Source organism: Desmodus rotundus, chromosome 9, assembly GCF_022682495.2.
Source record: "Desmodus rotundus isolate HL8 chromosome 9, HLdesRot8A.1, whole genome shotgun sequence".
NCBI lineage: Eukaryota > Metazoa > Chordata > Mammalia > Chiroptera > Phyllostomidae > Desmodus > Desmodus rotundus.
Genome location: NC_071395.1, coordinates 100,877,627 through 100,897,918, shown reverse-complemented (window position 1 = coordinate 100,897,918; position 20,292 = coordinate 100,877,627). Strand labels below are relative to the sequence as shown.

The following is a 20,292-nucleotide window of genomic DNA, read 5'->3' as shown; positions in this document are numbered from 1 at the left end:
AAGACAGAATCCTGGAGAGTGAGGGAGCCTCTAAGTCAGGGAAGGACAGGTTTGGGAGAGGAGGTGAGACGGTTTGTTTTGGATGTGCTGCCTTTGAGCTGGCCATGGGCCACCCCGGGAAGGCTCTCAGGCAGACTGGCTCTCGGGGTGAGGAGCCAAGCCCTTGGGGGAGATTGGTTAGTGTCCTCTACACCCAGTGACAGCTGGGGGTGTGGGAGTGGGGGAGATGGTGGAGCAGGGAGCCAAGGGGAGGGAGTGGGCTCAGGTTCAACTCAGGAATGTTGGCCTGAGAGAAGGGCAGCCCAGGACAGCAGCAGGTGGCCACCAGCGCAGGGTCAGGGAAGTCAGAGCAGGCCAGCCATGAGGCAGGAGGGCTGGCAGCTGCTCTGATGCCGCTTGATGCTGTTCAGGCATCCACTAAGGGGAGGGCTGGGAAGAGGGTCCATGGAGAGAGCTGCAGAGGTAGGGCCCAGGGTACGGTGCTGAATGGGCCTGGATTCACATGATGGTTTCTGCTTTTGGGTGGGGAAAGGAGATCGGAGGAGTGCAGGAACCTGGGATAAATGATGGAACAGAATGGGGCCCAGGGGAGCCCGGGGGATGGGAGTGAGATGGAGGTGCAGGTGGAGGAGCGGCTGGCTCCCTTCCAGGAGGGGAAGAGAGGAGTCGGCTGCAGGACCAGAGCTGCATGGGGGAAAGAGGGAGGTGGAAGCCAGGCTGGGAGTGGGGATGGGGGCCGAGGAGAGGGAGAGGCTTGGGGCAGCTCCTGGGGGAGAGAGATGGGCATGCGGCAATAGAACACAGTCAGTAAAGGTGCACAGCAGCTGTGGGGCCCCCAGCAGGGCATCACCCTGTCCAGTCAGCGCAGGTTTGTGACTCTAGCAATGCTCAGCAATTCGCCCGCTGCAGCGGAGAGGCAGAGGAGGTGGGGACTTACCAGGGCTAGGACTGGGCAGGACAGAAGCCCTCCAAGGTTTGCAGTATGAGCACAGCCTTTAAACGGTCCACCCTGGGCTCTGGACCGTGAAGTTGTCCCGGCAGGTGAGGGGCACGGGCCACAGCTCCAGAATTCTAAGTCAGAGGGGCTTTGGGCTAGGTGTCTGCAAGCCGAGCGAACACTGTAGGTGTTCTGTGCCTACTTAGCTTGTGTGTTTACTTGGGGTGGCTTCGAGGAGCTCATGGGAGACCGTGGGGGAGGGCTAAAGCCTCCCCCCCCCTTCGTTAGGAGGTGCTGGGGCACCATGACATTCCAGCAGGCAACGTTCCAAGCTGGCGAGCATCCAGGGGGATGGCAAACAGCAAGGCCACGATCTATATGATGAAGCCTATGGCGTTTCCTGGAAACCTCCTGCCACACGAGTGTCCCCTGACTTCCCGTACCTCCTTGAAAGGAGGAGGAAGAGGAAGAGGAAGGAGGGAATCCCACTGACCCAGTGACCCTTACCCATCACTCCGGCCGCCTTGGAACAGCCCCCCTGGCTGTGCAGGAGCAGCGGGTGGGACTGTCAAAAGCAGAGTGAACTGAAGGGTTGGAGTTGGGGAGCAGAGATTTCGGGGTCAGTGGAGCAGGGGGCTGGGAGCTGGGGGTGGGAACAGCACTTTGGCACTACTGGGGTGACTCATGCGAGCCCCCGCTCAGCTCTCGCCGGGCTTGTCCACCCCCTCGAGCCTTCCCTGCAATAGGCACCTGACTGTCGGTCAGGCCTGCTCCCTCCCGGCCTCCTGCCTGGACCTCTGCAGTATCCCCTAATTGGTCTCTGCCTCTCCGTCTCTCCAAGCTGTCCCTAGGCTGCCACCACTGCAGCCAGATTAATCTCCTTAACTCACTGCTTTGCACTCCTCCTCTCCCCCTCCCGCCCCCACCCACAGAAGCCTCAGTGGCAGCATGTGGGCAGAGGAAGCCCAGCCTGAGTTGTGGAGTGGAGTCATTCCGCCAGGCCCTGCTGACCCTGCAGGCTTGTCCCCTCCCACCCCCCGCTGGCCCCTCCATCCTCTGACCCGGGCAGACCACTTGATTTTTGGTCCTCAGTATGCCCTGCCCATTCTCTCCTCTACACCTGGGCTCACACTGCCCCCAACTGGGGATATCCCCCATAGGGGCTCTCCCCTCGCCTCCTCCTCCCTGATGGCCCCCTGACCTCCACTGGGTAGGAGCTCCCGGGGCACTCCTGGTGTTTGCCTCCCTGCATGGTGCTTAGTTACAGCCTTGTAGGCACTCTGTCCTGCCGTGTGTGAGGCCTGCTTCCACGGTCAGTGCCCACAGGGCCACCTGAGCGTGGCTCTCAGCTGGATGCGTTCACAGGCTTGATTTCCTGTGTTCTGCAGAGCAGTCTCAGCACGAGGTGGTATTGCTCTGTTTAACAGATGAGGCCACTAGGGATCAGAGAGGTTAAGGGACTTGCCGTAGGTCACACAGGTGGAAATTCTCAGAGCTGGCAGGCCTCCTGTGTTCAGGTTCAGCCCCAGTTTTTAGCACCAGTGTTGTGCACACCGTGGGCACCTCAAGGGTTAGTTGACGGAGGTGCTGGAGGTGCTGCAGGTTCAGGGGTATCCTGGTGCGGGAGCCACAGTTGCTCTAAGGTGACGGGCTGAGGGAGGGAAAGGTTTGGGACCTGGGAGATGGGAGGTTTACAGATAGTGTCAGCCCAGAGAAGAGCCTGAGGCCTCTGGGTGGAAGATGTTCAGGTTGCCTGGCTTCAACTCACTGAAGCCCCCCACTGGGCCTTGACACCCTGAATAAGAGGGAGGGTACAGCCTAGACCTGAGAAGGGACTTCCTGGTAACTAACTGGTGAGGGTCAGTGAGGGGAGGCTGGTACCCACCTGATGGGCTGTGTGCATCTGCACAGGCTCTGTGGGGGGGTGGGGGAGTGGTGGCAGCGTGGAAAGATGCGGCAGAAAGCACAGATGCACCTTTCTAAGTGAGCAAAGGGTGTGACCTTTAAATGACCACGTCTTCCAGAGCAGGCTGTGCTGTCTAGGAGGCAGGGAGGAAATGACATTCTGAGGGGAGGGCATTGGCCATGCAGGACCTGTGGAGGGTGCTACCTCCCTGCCCTTTTGCAGCTGCAGTAGCCGGGATCTGGTCCCTGGGGCCACCGTGTTGCTAAGATTGCGTCTCTGCGCCCTTGTCCTGCATTTGCAGAACATTCCCAGCCTCCAATTTAGTAACTTGCACAGACCTGGATGTCTGGGGGAGGAGGCCTCTTTTCCCACGGATCATGGGGGATCCCAGGCCCTGGGAGGGCGTTGCCCTCAGTGTGCCCAGTGAGGGGGTGGAGGTGAGAGACAGGGCACGCAGGGGGAGCGTGCCCGGCCCTCCTCCCCACCTGCTTCTCCAGTCTCAGAGCTGCCTGGAGGGGTGAGGCGGAGGCTTCAGGCTTCTCTGCCACCCCCTTGAGGAGCACTGGTGCCGTAGGCCTTGGGGAAGTCCTGCACCTCCCTTCTGGGGGCGTGTGGGCTTGTCCATGAGCCCTCAGGTACAGACTGTGTCTGCCTCGGGGGTAACCGTGGGAAATGAGGACACCCTCCCTCCACAAGCCTGGTGGTGCTTGTGCTTTCAGGGCTCACTGGCTGAGTAAATGCAAGACAACAAAAGCTACTTGAAAAACGTTTGATTGATCTGCATTTTTGAGGTGTCACGCGTATGCCATAGCATGCATCGTGTACCTCAGTTACGCTTTCAAATCGCTTGTTCTTTACTCACACATCCATGTTCCTGTGAAAAATAATTTTGTGTACATCAGAAGAGACAGTATGAACTCAGTCCTTCCACGTGTCTGGAATCACAGACCCCTTGCTGTCACCACATTGGGTTTGGGTCCTGCCTGGTATTTATCAGCGTCAGAGTGAGGTGGGCCCGGGGCCCCTCCCTGGCTCTCCCCACCCTGTCACTTTGAACCAGTCATTCACCGTCTTCCGGACGTCTTTTGTTCATCTGTAAAACGAGCGTGTGACGGCTGTTGTGTGGCTGGCCTGAGGTGAGACACACGGTGAGCCTGGGAACCCTCAAAGTATCACATCTCCTGTGCTCCTCATCTTTATCCAGTCCAAAGGCGGACAACCGGATAGGTGGCCGAGGGACGGGGATCCTGGTAGACTGGGCTTAGGAGCACTGAGTGGGGGACTCGCTCCATCACGAGGGGTCTGAGTCCTGGGCTTTATCTGTCCTGACCACAGCCCCTCCCCACTGCCTGCACTGTGCTCACCAAAGGCCCTGTCTCTCTGTGGCCCTATTCACCAGGTCAGGTCGTGGTGCCCTCTCCTGCCCCACCTCACAGGCTGGGGAGCAAAGACTCGCTCCAGATCTGCTGGAGCAACGGGCTCCTTGCCGCGCCAGCCCCGATGACAGCCACGCACTCTCTGGGCAGCGGGCTCTGAGCAGCCATGTTTGAGGACCCCCAAACAGCCCTCACCTGATAGTCAGAGGGCCTTTCTTCCCCATCCTCCCTACCTGCCCACCAGGCTGCCCGCACTTATTGGGGCCATTGAGATGTACTTGGTGGCATCTGGGGCCTCTGGGCCTGGCCCGTTGCTTGGGTGACCTACCTGGGCAGCTGGCTAGAGGAGACAGCCAGGTAAACAGAGTGAGTTTTCTGATGGACTGACGGCTTCATTTGGTTATTTGTTTGTTATTCTTGAGTAGCTACCATGGACTTTGGGCTTTTGAATGGTCAAACCCCCCACCAGGTGGGCAGTGGGCTTCGCTGAACCAGTCAACCCCATCCTGAATCTCCAGCCCACCAGACCCTTCCCTTTCTCCCCAAAGGGCTCATTCCTTGTGCTCGAACTGTGATGCCTTCCCTGCCCTCTGCCTGGGGAGACCCTACTCACCCTTCAGAGTTCATTTTCAAGTGCTGGCTGCTGACTAAGGCTTTTCCGTGTGTTCTTCCCTCACCTTCTGTCCCTGAACTCCTGGATTTACTGTCTGGATAATTTATTTTGTCACTGAAGCATCTAAGGCCTCTTGTGGTTATTCAGCTGTTGTGTGTGTGTGTACAACTTGTTTCCAGCTAGCTGCTGAGCTCCTGGGAGGCAGAGAGCGTGGCTGGCATGTTTTTGCTGCCCCTTTAATACCTGGTGCGTTTCTAGGCAGGCAGTGAGCATTTCATTTTCAAAAGAAGAAGAAGGGAGGGAGGTGACTAGTGAGCTGGAATAGCAGATGAGATAACGTTTGTCATTAGTTCTGATGACCTCTTTAGGATGTGTCCTTGGTTTTAATTCCAGACCCTGGGTTGGAGCAAAAAGGTAATTACCTCCAGTGTTTATTTATTTATTTTTAGAGAGAAAGGAAGAGAGGGAGAAAGAGAGGGAGAGAAACATTGATGTATCTTGATTGGTTGCCTCTCGCATGCCCTCAGCTGGGGACCTGGCTGGCAACGCAGGCATGTGCCCTGACTGGGAATCGAACCAGTGACCTTTCGGTTTGCAGGCCAGCACTCATTGCACTGAGCCACACCAGCCAGGGCCACCTCCAGTGTTTTATGTTTGGCAAGAGAGGTTGAGAATCTTCCTGAAGGTCCCACAATGTGTTGATAGGACAAGCTGAGGATGAACCCAGGTGTCCTAGTCTCAGGTCGCAGCTCCAGGAGCCTCCTTATCTGCGACAACCCTTCTCGGGGCTTCCCTTCTGTGCATCACAGTGTTTGTGTGTCCATGCATGTGTGGGTACATGTGTGGTTGTGTGCACATGTGTATGCATGCCTGTGCATGTGTCTGGAAGGTAGCAGGGTAGCCGACAGTTGTCCAAGAGAAGGTAGTTGTAGAGCACCTGTGGCTTTGCATGTGTCTGTGTGACTGGTATGTGTACCTTGGTGGCCATCTGGTGACATGGGCCGGCATCACTGAGCTGCTGGTCTTGGCCTGTTGAGCTGACCTGGCAGCACAGGACCGGCTGGGTCTCAGAGCTCCCAGGAGGAGGTGAGGGACCCATAGGGCAGGCCCCAGGGGCTGAGACCAGAGCTGGGAGTGGAGGGTTTCATGTGACATCTGCCCCTCAGTGCATTCCTCATGAACCCTTTGGGGGAGGGTCCTCCGCATAAGCGTGAGCCTCCAGAACCACCCTGGCCTCCTCCCCCTGCTTGCTGCTCCTGCTCCTTCTCTCCCTGTGGCCCCTTGTTTGGGAGGATGGGGATGAGGGGCTCAGGGACAAGCCATGGCTGCTTCATGCCTGCCCTGCCCTGCCCTGCCCTCCAGCCCGAGGAGCTTACCAACGCCCTGGAAATCAGCAACATCGTCTTCACCAGCCTCTTTGCCCTGGAGATGCTGCTGAAGCTGCTCGTGTACGGCCCCTTTGGCTACATCAAGAACCCCTACAACATCTTTGACGGAGTCATCGTTGTCATCAGGTGCGACTGCCCCTCTACTGCCGCTCACCCAGAGAATGCCCACAGGGTAGCTCGGGGCAAGGAGCCAATGGCCTGTTCCTCTGGGGTCAAGGGGTCTGGAGTCAGGCCCCACTGACCCAAGGCCCTGCCCCTCCCCCAGGTGGGGACTCTGTGCCCGCCATGTTCCACTCCACCCTGTCCCTCAGCCCTATCCTGCTCAGGAGGAACTTGGCCTCACTTCTCCTTTGGCCAAGCCCCTCTGCAGTCTTCTTTCCCCACTTCTACTTCTTGTCCTTAGCCCCACGCAGGTTTGGGGTGGGTGAGGACTGGGGAGCTGGCTTTGGAGAGGAGTTGGAGCGGGTATGAGGCCCAGCCAGTGATCCCTGCTTGCACAGTGCTTGGAAATGATCTCAGATGCCGGCAGCTTGCTTTTCTAAGACCTTGGGAAAGTTCTCTGTCCCCCCAGGCCTAGGGCCAGGAGAACTGCTTTATTGCTTTTTGGAATTGGCTCTAGATTTCATTAGAAGAGAACAAAGCAAATATTCCATAACTTAATGCTGTTGCGTTGGCCGACTGAGGGAGAGGGCAGTGCTCTGCCAGGACGTGTGCTCCCTGGCCTGGCCGGGAGGGTGGAGAGGGCTGGGGCTGTCACCCAGATCTCTGCCGTCTCAGAGGCCCAAGGGCCGGTCTGGCCCCACTCTCGCAGGCTGTGCTGACCAGTCCAGGGCCCAGGCGCTGCCGGCCTCTTGTAAAGGGGGGGCAGGTGGGGGTGGGCATCCCGCAGGCTCAGATCTCCTGCCCCCCTTGCAGCGTGTGGGAGATCGTGGGCCAGCAGGGGGGCGGCCTGTCGGTGCTGCGGACCTTCCGCCTGATGCGGGTGCTGAAGCTGGTGCGCTTCCTGCCGGCGCTGCAGCGGCAGCTGGTGGTGCTCATGAAGACCATGGACAACGTGGCCACCTTCTGCATGCTGCTCATGCTCTTCATCTTCATCTTCAGGTGAGGGGGGCCTCCTGCCAGGGGAAGGGCCTGGGGGGCGGGGTTACTGGGGCCTGAGCCCGGCATGTGACTCCTGTGTCTTCAGCATCCTGGGCATGCATCTGTTCGGCTGCAAGTTTGCATCCGAGCGGGACGGGGACACACTACCAGACCGGAAGAATTTTGACTCCTTGCTCTGGGCCATTGTCACCGTCTTCCAGGTGCGAGGGACCTAGGACAGGACGGGCAGGGGTGAGGGGTAGTGGGGTGAGCCTGGTAAAGGCCCTAACTCGCACCCTCTGCCCACAGATCCTGACCCAGGAGGACTGGAACAAGGTGCTCTACAACGGCATGGCCTCCACGTCGTCCTGGGCTGCCCTGTACTTCATCGCCCTCATGACCTTCGGCAACTACGTGCTCTTTAATCTGCTTGTCGCCATTTTGGTGGAGGGCTTCCAGGCGGAGGTAATTCCCTGCCCGCAACCGTTCACTTCCAGGAGGAATTGGCTGCCCAGCTTGTGCTCTGGTGGCCTGGCAGGTCCTGCTTCAGGCGCCCTTCAGAGTAGGTGACTAAGGGTGGGACACTCTGGGTTTCAGGAAGCCCCTTGGCACTTGGGGGCATGGGGTGATTGTGGGGATCCTTGGGTCCCCAGGTCGGCTGCTGAGTGGGCTTCCCTTTCAAAGTCAGCTAGACCTTTTCTGCAGAGAGCTGGACAAGGGTGGGCACACAGTGCAGATGGATGCCTGAGTACAGGCACTCTCGGGGACATCTGGGGGGGGCCCATCTGAGCTGAGGGGTGGGGGGAGCTTGTGTGCAAGTCATCTGAGCTCTGGCTGAGATGATGAAGATGCCACCAGTTCCTGGGCAAGGCTGAGCTGCCCAGGGTGAGAAATGAGCCCAATTAGCTGCAGGCATGGCAGAGATGAGCGTCCTATTTCCAGCCCAGGCTCCATCACCTTCGTCACAGGCAGCATCATCAATTAATATTGATTTACATTGATCCCGACCTTGCTGTGCTAGGGCACAGCCTCTGCCAGAAAGGCTGCACCCTCCTCCCCTCCCTCGGCTCTGTCCCTCTTCCCACCCAGGCCCAGCCCAGTGCCTTGCGCAGGGTAGGTTGGCCCAACCTAGAAACGCTCCAGGTTGGACCTGGAGAAGCTCTTGGTCCAGTTCTCTCCGGGTGACCCGGATGGAAACTCCCGCTGCGGCCTGGTCTATAAATACTCGGCACACGGTGGAAAAACAAAAATCTATTTTCCGCCTCTTTCCCGGCCTTGGGAGGGAGGGCTGTTCCCGGAGGGCCATGCTGGTGGGGTGTGGGGACATCTGTCCGGCACTGGCCTTCTCCAGCTTCCACTGTAATTCCATAGTTACCCATTACCGCGTTTCCTCCTGCTGGGTGACAGGGAGGGCAGCTGGTGGAGCTCTGCCTGGGTGATGGCTGGACCTCTTGTAAGGGGGAGGGACCCTGGTGTCTCCCTACAACAGGACACTGATTTGGTGGTTCCCTGGGGCCTGAAGGGTTAAGGGATGCCACTGTGCTCCCACAAAAGCCAGGGGCTCTATGAAGACCCCCCACTCTCAGCCACTGCTCCTGGCCTGTGGGAGGAGGAACAGGGTAGGGATGTGGTCCTTCAGCCCCTCCCAAACCATAGCTCCTGAGAGCTAAGATTCCCTCAAAACAATTTCTGTGGAACCCTGTGGAGGAAAAGGAAAAGCACCCTGGGCCTATTCCCTTCTCCTCAACTGGTTGATGGCCACGGTGGTGGCCTTGGAGGTGCCCAACACAGGTAACCCCCTCCCCACTGCTGCCTTTCTCAGCAAGCACCTTGTGGAGTGCCACTGAGCTGGCCTGGTTGCTAGGCAGCAGCAATGTCTATGTGTGGGAAGAGAGCAGCTGGCCCCAGGGCCTGGCCTGGTCACTCAGGCCCTGCTGGGGGCCTGTGGCCACCTCAGCCTAAGGGATCAGCCAGGACCTGAGGCCACACCCCCCTCAGCCTTCAGAGTGCAAGTGACTGCTGGGAGGGTCTCACTCCGGGCACGATGCCTCCGATCTGGGGAGGGATGGAGGAAGGATTTTGGGATCCACATCCCCTCCATGGGGGTGGCAGCGGCCTGGCCCTGAAGTGCCGGAGGAGGGGCTGGACCAGCTGCTCCCAGTCCTGCATGTGGTGAGCCAACACCTGGGTCGGGCGTGGTCAATCAGTGCCAGTGACCTGGGTACCTCCAGAGGCACCTGCCCTCTCCTGTACCGAGTTTCAGGGGACCACACCTCTGGCTCTGAGGGAGCCCCTTGAACTGGCGGGGGGAGACTGGTTCCTGCCGCTGTAGTGGCATGAGGCCACCCACCTCGGTGGAGGAAGTGGCTACCTCCATTTTGTTAGATGTCATCAGCTGCAGGCCCCCAGAGTGGCCCCTTGCCACCCTGCCGAGAGATAGGAGGAGGCCCAGAGGACGGAGCCGGCTGGCTGTTGATTTCCTGACTTGTAGGGGGCAGCGCCCTGAATCCCTGTATATTTATCATCCACACACTTAATTAAATGAACAGGCAGCAGGCCCTGTGTGAGGCCATTAATTGATATTAAACAACGTCAAGGCTGTCTGTCATCCCAGTGTTACCTGTCACTTCCATCCCAGTGGGGGTGGCCAGACCCGTTACTGATTGGGAGCGATGCAGGCAGAGTGGATGGGAGTTAGGAGGCCTATTCTTCGTCCTGAGCTGGTCTCCTCCCCAGCCTCTGATTCCCATCTACTCCTCCTCCCCGCCTCCCTGCCCATTCCACAAGCCTGCCACCTCCCAGCCAGGAAGGCGGAGCTGGAGCCTTAGGTTGGAGGCCCCGATGCACCTCTTACTCTCTGTGTGACTTGCATAGTGTTCTTAACTTCTCCAAACCTCAGGCGCCTCCTCTAAGATTGTGCTGGCAGTACCTGCTTCCCACCTTGCAAGGAAGCAAGCTAGTGTTAATGAAGCGGTTCTGCGGTGCCTCGCACACCCCAGGGAATGGTGGCTGTCATTAGGGTTATGTGGGTGCTTGATCTCCTTTCCCGCCCTTGTCCCCATCTCTGTGGCCTCCTTCCTCACCCTTCAGATTCATTCTGGCCCCAGAGCCTGTGGTTGAATCCTGGAAGGCCGTTCTCTCCCTCCCCTCTCCCGCCCCATGTCTTGTTTCCCTGCTGTCGGGTTTGCATCTCTCCCCTTCATCCTCTTTGGACACTGCTGCTCTTTGAAAGCCTGTGACCAGCACCCGTCCCCTGCCTCCCCCTCTCCCTGTAGGAAATCAGCAAACGGGAAGATGCGAGTGGACAGTTAAGCTGTATTCAGCTGCCTGTCGACTCCCAGGGGGTAGGTACGCGATCATGAGTCGGCATGCCCCTACCCCATGCCCCGAGCCCCCTCCACTCTGCCTCCGTGTCTCTGTGCTCGTGTTCACGCTCAGCTCCTGTGCAACCTGTGGTCGCCGTGGTGGTCATTGGTGTTGTGAGGCTGGCTTCGATTTTAAGTCCCTTCCCCCTTGAGGACATCGAGGAGAGGAGCCTCCTTGCCTCTGCCCCCATCAACCTGCCAAGGGCATATTCCGTCCCCGACAGACCGGTGGATGGAGGGAGAAGGAAGGGACTTAGAATCCTCTGTGTGCACGTGTGTGGTACGCCGTGGCGCGTGCCTGTGCAGAGGGCCCCCGGGGGTCCCAGCTGCCAGGCCTAGCTGGAGTTCGATCCATGGCCCAGACCGTGCTCCCCCATCTCTCTCCCTTTCCCCTTGCCCTGAGCCCCTGTTGGAGACCCCACAAGCTGCCTCAGCTCAGGACCAGTCTTTGGAGGATGTGGGGGTAGGGATGGCTCTTGCCAGAATATGCCAGAATTTTCAACCCCCTTCCCAGTGTCTGGCCCCTTGGCCACCTGGAAAGTCCGGCAGGTGTTTGGGGGCACTCCTCCTCTGGCCCCTACGCTGAGCCTGGGCCCTGCTACTTCCTGCACTGGCACCAGAATTCAGGGCAAAGTCGGGATTCCCACAGGGCCCCACGGTGCTGCACATCCCGAGCAGCCCCCTGGAGATCCCACTTGATAATTAAAGGCCTCGTTATGGACGTAAACTGAGTTAATGAAAATGATCCCCTGAGATGCCAATTATGCAATATTTATGTCCTGATCAAAAGTAGCAATCAAGTATTTTTTAATAACTTCTTAAGGAGAAGTGTGTAATTACTGGGGAACCTACTGACCTGCTAAGAAGGAAGAAAAAACTGTCCCAGAGACAGGGAGCGAGGTAAAAATGGGGCCAGGGGACGGGGTGGGAGCTTGGGTAGGATGGAGGGAGAAGCAGAGGGACTGAAGTGGCATCCTTGGGCTGAGCTGCTCTGTCTGGGGTCTTTCCATTTCCTTCTGGGGTCCTTAGGTCTGAGGCTCAGGGAGGGCAGCCATGGAGGAAAAGCAAAGGCCACACATGGCCTTTGGAACTGAGACTCTAGTGACCACTTCCCTCAGGTCCCCGGCTCCCTCCGGCCTATGCCACCCACCCACCCAGCTATCCTCTCTCCCCTCACTGACTCTTGGAGCCAGTCCTAGCCAGCCTGGTTGTGCTGCAGGCTCTGGGGTTAACAGTGGCCTTCTCTGAGGTGTGGTTGGTGGGAGGCAGGGATGTTGGGGGCCCTGGGGAGCCCTGGGCCCCAAGCCTGGGTGGTCTGGTTTACGCCAGTGCATGTCTCATGCCGTGGTTGCTGGTTCTTGTGTCCTCTATGTAGTGTGTGTGTGTGTGTGTGTGAAGACAGGGAGACCTTCGTCTAGCCCACTGACCCCTGCCCAGCCAGGCCCCTAATAGCCCGCTGCTCCCCAACCCTAGGGAGATGCCACCAAGTCCGAGTCGGAACCCGATTTCTTCTCGCCCAGCCTGGATGGCGATGGCAACAGGAAGAAGCGTTTGGCCTGTGAGTATCTACTCTGGGGGAGCAGCCCCTGGCCTTGGGCCAGTGGGCTCAGGGTCTCCCCATCTCTCCCCTGCAGTGGTGTCCCTGGGAGAGCACCCGGAGCTTCAGAGAAGCCTGTTGCCACCTCTCATCATCCACACAGCTGCCACGCCCATGTCGCTGCCCAAGAGCTCCAGCACTGGCCTGGCCGAGGCGCTGGGCCCTTCCTCCCGCCGCACCAGCAGCAGCGGGTCGGCAGAGCCAGGGGCAGCCCATGAGATGAAGTCACCGGTAGGGATGCCGTGGGTCCCTGCCCAATGGCGGGAGATGTGAGGACGTCGGGGGGGGGGGGGGGGGGGGGGAGTGAGGATGGAGGTGGGCGGGCAGAGCTATGGGCTGCACAAGCCCTGGGAGGTCAGTCAGGTCTGCTAATGCAGGCATGTGGAGGAGCCGTGGCCTGGGTCCTAATCCTGCCGCCTCGGTTCCCTAATGGAGGGAGGCTCAACCTCTGAGCCTCCTTGTAAAGTGTTGGGGCAGGGGGTCGTCCCTACCTCCTTAATACCTTATTATAATAATAGCAAACCCCATCCAGTCACTGATTCTGGGCCAGACACCATCCAGACACTGCTTGTAAGTGTTCTAGATGCATTTAATCCTCATAGCAACCCTAGGAGATAGGTACTGTTACTATCCCCGTTTTGGGACCTGCCTCTCAGGTCGCCCAAGTGACTTGTGGGAAGCTCCAAAGCAAGCAAATGACAGAGCCAGCATTTTCATTCAGGAGGCTGGCGTCAGGGCCCCAGCTCTGGCCATTATTTTATACTGCCACCAGCTGGTGATAAGACCTCTCTTATCACCAAGTAAATGAGGAATCAGTGCTAGCGTCATATCTATTTTATAGATGAGGAACTGAGGTACAGAGAGGTTCAGTAACGTGGCCAAGGTCACACAGCAGGTCAGCGTAAGCCAGGACCTGAATCCAGGCACCTGGCACCAGGCTCCTGCTTATCATGTCTCTACACCTAGCGTGATGCGGAGGAGGCTCCAGGAGATGGGGTGCATGTGGGGGAGGCAGGGGGGCGTGTGGTCCTGGCTGAGAGCACCCTCTCTGTTCATCCCCCAGCCGAGTGTCCGTAGCTCTCCGCACAGCCCCTGGAGTGCAGCAAGCAGCTGGACCAGCAGGCGCTCCAGCCGCAACAGCCTAGGCCGTGCGCCCAGCCTGAAGCGGAGGAGCCCGAGCGGGGAGCGGAGGTCCCTGCTGTCAGGCGAGGGCCGGGAGAGCCAGGATGAGGAGGAGAGCTCTGAAGAAGAGCAGGCCAGCCCGGCTGGCAGTGACCGTCGCCACAGGGGCTCCCTGGAGCGGGAGGCTAAGAGCTCCTTCGACCTGCCAGACACGCTGCAGGTACCTGGGCTGCACCGTACAGCCAGTGGCCGCAGCGCAGCCTCCGAGCACCAGGGCTGCAATGGCAAGTCAGCCTCGGGGCGCCTGGCCCGGGTCCCGCTGCCCGACGAGCCCCCACTGGATGGAGACGATGGCGATGACGAGGGCAACCTGGTGAGGCCCCTGTGGGCACAGTGGCCCCCTCGCCCCCAGCCTTGAGTGAGGGGAGCTATGCCTCGCCTGGCACAGGGGTGGACAGCCCCTCTGAGCTCAATGGCATTCAGGAAGTCACCATCACACCCAAAGGGTATCAGGGGTGCCGGCCCTGGAGGCTGAGCTTCAAGCACCCCCTTTATTCCCTTTATTGGCCCTGCCGAGTCCCAGATCCTCATCATGCCTGGGGCTGTGGCTCCGAGGCCCTTGGTGGATATGAATGGTTTCGGACAGATGTGTATGAATCTTTCATGGCCCTCCCCCTGTGACTCAGAAAGACCCATCACTCATCTCTCCAAACTGATGCCCTTTCCTGTCCCCCTCTCTCATCTGGACCTCATCACAGCCTCAACTTCACACCCGTCTTTCCCATTCCCCCACCCCCAGCCCTCAGCCACCACCTTTAACCCTGGGGTAGGTCACAGGGATCCGGGACCTCCCAGCTAGCGATTAGCACATGAGGAGAAGGGGCCTGTGTCTCCTCATCCCAGGTGTGCCTTTCAACAGACAGCTGTGCTGCTACCATGTTCCATAATTGATGCACTTCTTAGCCCAGCAGGGAGGGCAGGTGGGGGCTGGGCTAGAGACTGAGATGGGAAGAGGGGAGAGCTTGGGTGAGCAGGAAGAGAGTGCAAGGGAAGAGGGGGGAAGATGAAGGACAAGAGGAGGCTTTGAGGGGGATGTGGAGAGGGTTTTAGGACCACAGAAAAGGCAGAGGGCTGGGAGAAGGTAGACAGGACTGGGGCCCGTGGAGCTGCTGTGAAAAAGTGCGGGGCTGGGGCTTGGAGGCCCGGCCCGGCTCACCACCCTGGTGATCCACCTGCAGAGCAAAGGGGAACGGCTGAGGGCGTGGATCCGAGCCCGGCTGCCCGCCTGCTGCCGGGAGCGAGACTCTTGGTCTGCCTACATCTTCCCTCCTCAGTCACGGTAAGCAGGGGGCTCTGACCTGCACCCCGACCTCTCCTCTTCATGGGAAATTATCCCGCGACATCACCCTGGCAATGCTAGAAGTGTCCCCAGACGTGGGAGTGTGTGACAGAGGGGCCTCAGGCTGGGAGGGCCCAGGAGGGGTAGGGGCCTCGAGCAATGCCTCTCACTGCTACCCTGCCCTGCCTCCCGCTCAGCCTTGGCCTCTGTCCTGGAGCAGGTTCCGTCTCCTGTGTCACCGGATCATCACACACAAGATGTTCGACCACGTGGTCCTCGTCATCATCTTCCTCAACTGCATCACCATCGCCATGGAGCGCCCCAAGATCGACCCGCACAGCGCTGTGAGTCCCTGGGACAGCCCGCAGCGGCTATTGAGTGCCTGCTGGGGCCTGGGTTAGTGAGCAGGGTGGACAAGGAGGCCCAGAAAAACACAGCAGGAGGGAGCCAGGGCTCTGCCACAGGTCCCCCTGATTCCCACCCTTGGAACTGACACCCCGAGACACCTCCTGTGTCCCTCTCCTGGCTCTGTCTCCCTTCGGTGATACACCAGCCCAACCAGAGGAATGAGCTCTGCTCCTTACCTGAGTGAAAAGTGAGCTCCATCACACCCCGGCTGTTTGCGGACGGTGTATTCTCATGAGCCAGAGCCCTGTGATTGTGAGGTCCCTATGTGAGTCAGTGAGTGTTGAATGGTGCGAGCAGCGAGACTGGCCCTGGCTGTGTGCAGCCGTCTTGCTTTCCCTGCTCTGGCAAAGGATCTCAGGTTCACTGGTGATGGGGGTTGCAGAGCGGGAGAGAGAAGTTGCCCCAGCTCCTCTGGTCCTGCCAGGTCCCAAACCAGTAGTTTTCAGGGATGTTAGGGGAGACATCGGTCACTTCTGCTTGGCTGTGAATCAGTCAGTCCTTCTCAGAAGCAGAGGCCAGAGGCCCGAATAGCTGGACACTGTCCCAGGGGGCTAGCCTCTTTGGGATGGGCCCAGCTGCTCTGGGAGTTGTCTCCCCCAGCCTGGCATCATAGCCGCTCCCCTGGCGATGATTCTGGTCCAAGAAGCGTAGCCGTGGGTGGCGGGGGTGGCTCTGTTGCCTCTGGTGGCATCTTGTACCACTTGTTTGGAGGTGGCCCCTCGTGCCCCCACCTCACTGCCTCCACACCATTGTTCAGATTTCAATGCTGCTAGGGCTTCTGGTTTCCATTAGGGTGGGCTCTAGCCAGGCTAGGGTAGGGGTGGAGGGAGCCCTGAGGGGTGGAGGGGCCAGCCCAGGAAGAGGTGGATAAGGGAGCACAGCATTGGGGTCCCCCACCCTGAGCCTATGTGGGGGGGAACAAGGGCAGCTGGTCCTACTGGCCCATGTGCCTCCTGCCCAGGCCTTGCTGCAGAGCTCTCTGCCACTGTTACCAGGTTTCTCCACTCAGCTGCTTCATCTCTAGCCGTCATGTGCCTGCTTCTCTCTGCCTGCTCTCCCTGGCTCACTCTCTGACATGCTGTTCTCACCGCGCCTCTCCAGCTCTCCACACCCCTCTCTGGGCCACCCAGCAATGGAATCAGCCCACAAACGTCAGGGGGCTGGGCCGCCTTCTCTCCCTTCCTGCCCCAGCCTGTGCCCAGCATAAGTGCTGCCCCTGCGGGTGCACAGCCTGTCCTCAGGCCCCCAGCTTTCTCTGTGGCTCCATTTCTGGGGCACACAGCAGGAAAGCAAGTCTGCGGAGCAGGGAGGAGAGTAGAACACAGGGGGCGTCGGAGATCAAGTTAAACTGTGCCCCAGTTTTAAGAAAGAAGAAATCGAGATAGGCCCGGGGATAAGGGGCTCGGGTGAAGCTCTGTGGTGGGATCATTCCCCCTCCAGGCCGCTCTGGGGAGGCGAGCAGCTCTGTTCAGGGCTGGGGAGCTAGTGAGTCGCGGGCCGGGACTGTGTGTGTATGTGTGTGTGTGTCGGGTCGGGGGAGGACACTGTCTGCCTTATTGGGGAGGGGAGGGGTTGCTGTTCTGAGTCAAACATTGAAAGCAGCCCCTGGCTTCTGTATGCAGAGCAGACCTGGCCCAAGGAGGGGGGCCCTGGTGGGCAACACCTGCCTGCTCTCTCTTGCAGGAACGCATCTTCCTGACCCTCTCCAATTACGTCTTCACCGCAGTCTTCCTGGCGGAGATGACCGTGAAGGTGATGGGGGGCAGTCCCATTGGTTTGGGGCTGTCTGGTTTCTGGTCGGGGTGGAGAGGATAGGCCACGAGTGGAGCGCAGGGCTGCGGACTGCAGGGAGGTAGTGGTAACAGTGACATGGCGGGCCTCCCCAGGTGGTGGCGCTGGGCTGGTGCTTCGGGGAGCAGGCATACCTGCGCAGCAGCTGGAATGTGCTGGATGGGCTGCTGGTGCTCATCTCCATCATCGACATCCTGGTGTCCATGGTCTCCGACAGCGGCACCAAGATCCTTGGCATGCTGCGGGTGCTGCGGCTGCTGCGGACCCTGCGCCCACTCAGGTGAGCCCCTGCCAGGCGTCCTCCTCAGGGACGTCCCCCGCAACCAGCCCCCCGACAGTGGAGCAAAAGCACCACCCGCCCCTGCTTCCTGCTTGTGACCCCCACAACGAACCTGTCATCATTTGGCGTCAACTGTGGGCTGAGGAGTTTCTGTCCTCGGTCACCCTCCCTCCGTAACACTCCCCATGTGACATTCTGCTCAGGGCTACTGCGGCCCTGGCCTTGTGCAGGGCACAGTACAAGGGGCCCCAGGCAGGGCCTCGCTGCCTGGGGTGGCACCCTCAGGGGTGACACTCTGCCCTCCCTGGTGAAGTGACAGACTCCTAGACTCCTTTCCCCTCTTTCCCCTCCCCGGGGCCACCCTGCAGATCTAGAAGGGGATCCCCCCTCTCAGGAAATAACTCCCCCGTGAGGCAGTCACCTCCCATCCCCTTCCCTGAGTCAGAACTGCCAGAGGAGGGGGACACAGATGGGGACTCTAGTGGTGCTTCCCTAGCTATGACAATCCACGCCCCTTTCCCGCCCTGCCTGCCCCCTACATGCCCCCTACAAGTGTCTGTCCCTGTCCTCACACCACACGGCGTCCTGGGGAACACCTTTCTGGAGCTGAGTCCCTCCCTAGCTCCACCAGGTAATCCTTTGACATCCTGGGGTTGGGGGGGGATGTGCTTCCTGTTTGGAGAGACCATGGGTAGGAACCCTTACAGCAGGGGTCCCAGAAAAAAGAGATCTGCTCTGTACCCGGAACCCCAGCCTCTTCCCTCAACCAGAGCCCAGGGGACCACTGAGCCAAGACTGGGAAGCGGAGTGGCAGGGCAAGGGACAGGGGAGTGTCTGAGTGGTGGGGAACCCCTCTTTCCCGTTTCCCTCCCCAGGGTAATCAGTCGGGCACAGGGCCTGAAGCTGGTGGTAGAAACGCTAATGTCTTCGCTGAAGCCCATTGGCAACATCGTGGTCATCTGTTGTGCCTTCTTCATCATTTTTGGCATCCTGGGGGTGCAGGTTTGTAGGAGTCTGGGGGCCAGCTGTCAGCAAAAGCCTGAGGAGTGGCTTTCCTTTTAGTCTTCAGACGGTGACGCCTGATCTGCTGCCACCTTTATTCCAGAAAGGAATAAACAGGGACACTTCCCTCGAGGCCTAGGGCCTCGGCCTCTTTGCTTCCTGGGCACTTTTCAGAAAACTGGAAGCCTGGAAGAGGGCCCCTAAGGGGAAGAGGGCCTCCGAGAGGCTTCTGACCTGTGACAGCTGCAGGCTGCTGTTCCACCCCCTCGATGCACCAAGCTCTGGAGCGCAGACGCTGGCACCAGCCCACAGTCTGCTCCGGGATCCCCTCCCTGCCTCCCCTGCTTGAGTGGGGTGGGCTGCAGGCCAGGCCTGGGGATCCAGGGCCCAGACAGCTGGGCCAGGTTAGCAGCGTGCTGGCAGGCCGGCGGGTGCAGACCCCAGACGAGGCAGGAAGTGGGGGCTGCAGGGGAAATTTGGCCTCTGGCCCAGGGAGGGAACTTGGCTTTGGAGGAAAAAGAGTGGGAGCTGTTGCCTGCAGTATTCAGCAGGCGCTTCTGGGAGCCCCTCCACCCTGTCTTCCTGAGCCCCTGGCTCCAGCTGTTCCAGCTGCAGGGCAGACAGCTGGCTATTGGGGCAGCAGGGGAGCTCCTGGGTGGCTACCCCTGTCCCCCTCCTTTCCTTTGACTTCCTGGGATGTCCTCTCTGCTCTGGGGAGGGGGTGGGGGCTATCCCTGCTTTCCTGGAATTCTCTAGCTCCAGGGACCCAGCTGGGGTGCAGTTGCCAAGGCTGTGTGGTGTTCCCCTGCACGCCCAGTGCCCCTTCCCTTCCTTCTCTTCCCTGCCTGCTTGGATGAGGAGAGGAAACCATGTCGAGCTCAGTCCAGGGCTCTTCCAGTGGGTTTAGGTCTGTCTGGAGCTGCTGCCCAGGGCCCCTGGTCCTTTGGTTCCACAAATCCCTTTCCCAGTCACAGTCGTGGCCTGGTCTGTGGTGGAGTGAAAGTGAGCTTTCCAGTCAGACAGACCTGAGGTCCAGCCCCTTTCTGCTTTCTACTAGTTACACAGCCTCAGTGAGTGAATTTACTTCTCTGAGCCTCGCTTTTCCTCATCTGTAGAGTGGGATGAAACCACTTAGCCCCCTCCCCCCATTCAACCACATTACCTGGCCCCTCTCCCAGACTGTCTCATTCAGTGGGTCCAGGGTGGGACCCCTAATGGTATTTCTAGCACATTCCCAGATGACGCTGATGCTGGTCCCGGGACCCCACTTGGAGAACCAGTGGCCCAGCCCTTTGTAGAGAACGAATGACCATTCCCTTCCGTCCATCCTTTGTCAGTACCTGCCCCGTGACCTCTCCTCCTCTCGCTGGAGCTCTGCTCCGAGGAACCCAGAGGAAGGGGTGCCTGCAGGGGAGGTTCCCTAACTTGACTGAGCCCAGGGCTGAGCACCCCCACCCTCACTCAGGATGTGCACGGAGCTCTTAGGCCCCAGGCTGGCTGCGGGGAGGTGGGGCTAGGGAGTCCTGGGCTTCCCGTGGTCAAAGCTCACGTCTCCCCATCTCCGGGTCCATGTGTGTCCAGCTCTTCAAAGGGAAGTTCTTCGTGTGCCAGGGTGAGGACACCAGGAACATCACCAACAAGTCTGACTGTGCCGAAGCCAGTTACCGGTGGGTCCGACACAAGTACAACTTCGACAACCTCGGCCAGGTGAGCCCCAGGCTCCGAGCTGGAGGTGCAAGTAGTACAGGGAGTCTAGAGAGGATACAGGTCAGTGCTTAATGATGCCTGCAGGGCATTTGGCTTGACCGGGCTTCAGTGTCATCAGCTGGCAAAGGGGTCCTCGTGGTGTCTCCCTGGAGGCTCACAGCGAGCATGCAGTGAGACCACGTGTGTGTGCTTGGCGTGGTGCAGAGTGCAGGCGGATGGCAAGACCATCCCTTTTCTCACTCCACGCTTGCAGAGATAGGGAGGTGTACAAAAGGAAACACTTCACTCAGTTTTGCTGGCGTGTCTCCCTGACCCACCCTGGTGCGGGTTCCTGAATTTCAGAGGGTGTGGTCCTTTCCGCCAGCTCCTCTGGTTTCATAC

At 59.3% G+C, this 20,292-nt stretch overlaps 1 protein-coding gene across 9 annotated transcripts in view; it reads left to right on the top strand.

Annotated features, from left to right (window-relative positions):
• CACNA1G (calcium voltage-gated channel subunit alpha1 G) overlaps positions 1 to 20,292 on the top strand; it is a 61,918-nt gene that overhangs the window by 22,959 nt on the left and 18,667 nt on the right. For 5 of the 9 annotated variants that reach the window (XM_053911617.2, XM_053911616.2, XM_053911614.2 and 2 more), the window contains exons 10-23: positions 6,195 to 6,346; positions 7,136 to 7,321; positions 7,407 to 7,521; positions 7,610 to 7,765; positions 10,576 to 10,644; positions 12,139 to 12,223; positions 12,300 to 12,493; positions 13,326 to 13,757; positions 14,623 to 14,723; positions 14,944 to 15,067; positions 16,815 to 16,883; positions 17,018 to 17,202; positions 18,078 to 18,204; positions 19,786 to 19,911. In XM_053911617.2, the coding sequence (XP_053767592.1) occupies positions 6,195 to 6,346; positions 7,136 to 7,321; positions 7,407 to 7,521; positions 7,610 to 7,765; positions 10,576 to 10,644; positions 12,139 to 12,223; positions 12,300 to 12,493; positions 13,326 to 13,757; positions 14,623 to 14,723; positions 14,944 to 15,067; positions 16,815 to 16,883; positions 17,018 to 17,202; positions 18,078 to 18,204; positions 19,786 to 19,911 (2,121 nt within the window). The remainder of the gene's footprint in view (positions 1 to 6,194; positions 6,347 to 7,135; positions 7,322 to 7,406; positions 7,522 to 7,609; positions 7,766 to 10,575; positions 10,645 to 12,138; positions 12,224 to 12,299; positions 12,494 to 13,325; positions 13,758 to 14,622; positions 14,724 to 14,943; positions 15,068 to 16,814; positions 16,884 to 17,017; positions 17,203 to 18,077; positions 18,205 to 19,785; positions 19,912 to 20,292) is intronic. The other 4 variants (XM_053911609.2, XM_053911607.2, XM_053911605.2 and 1 more) reach the window with 1 other exon arrangement.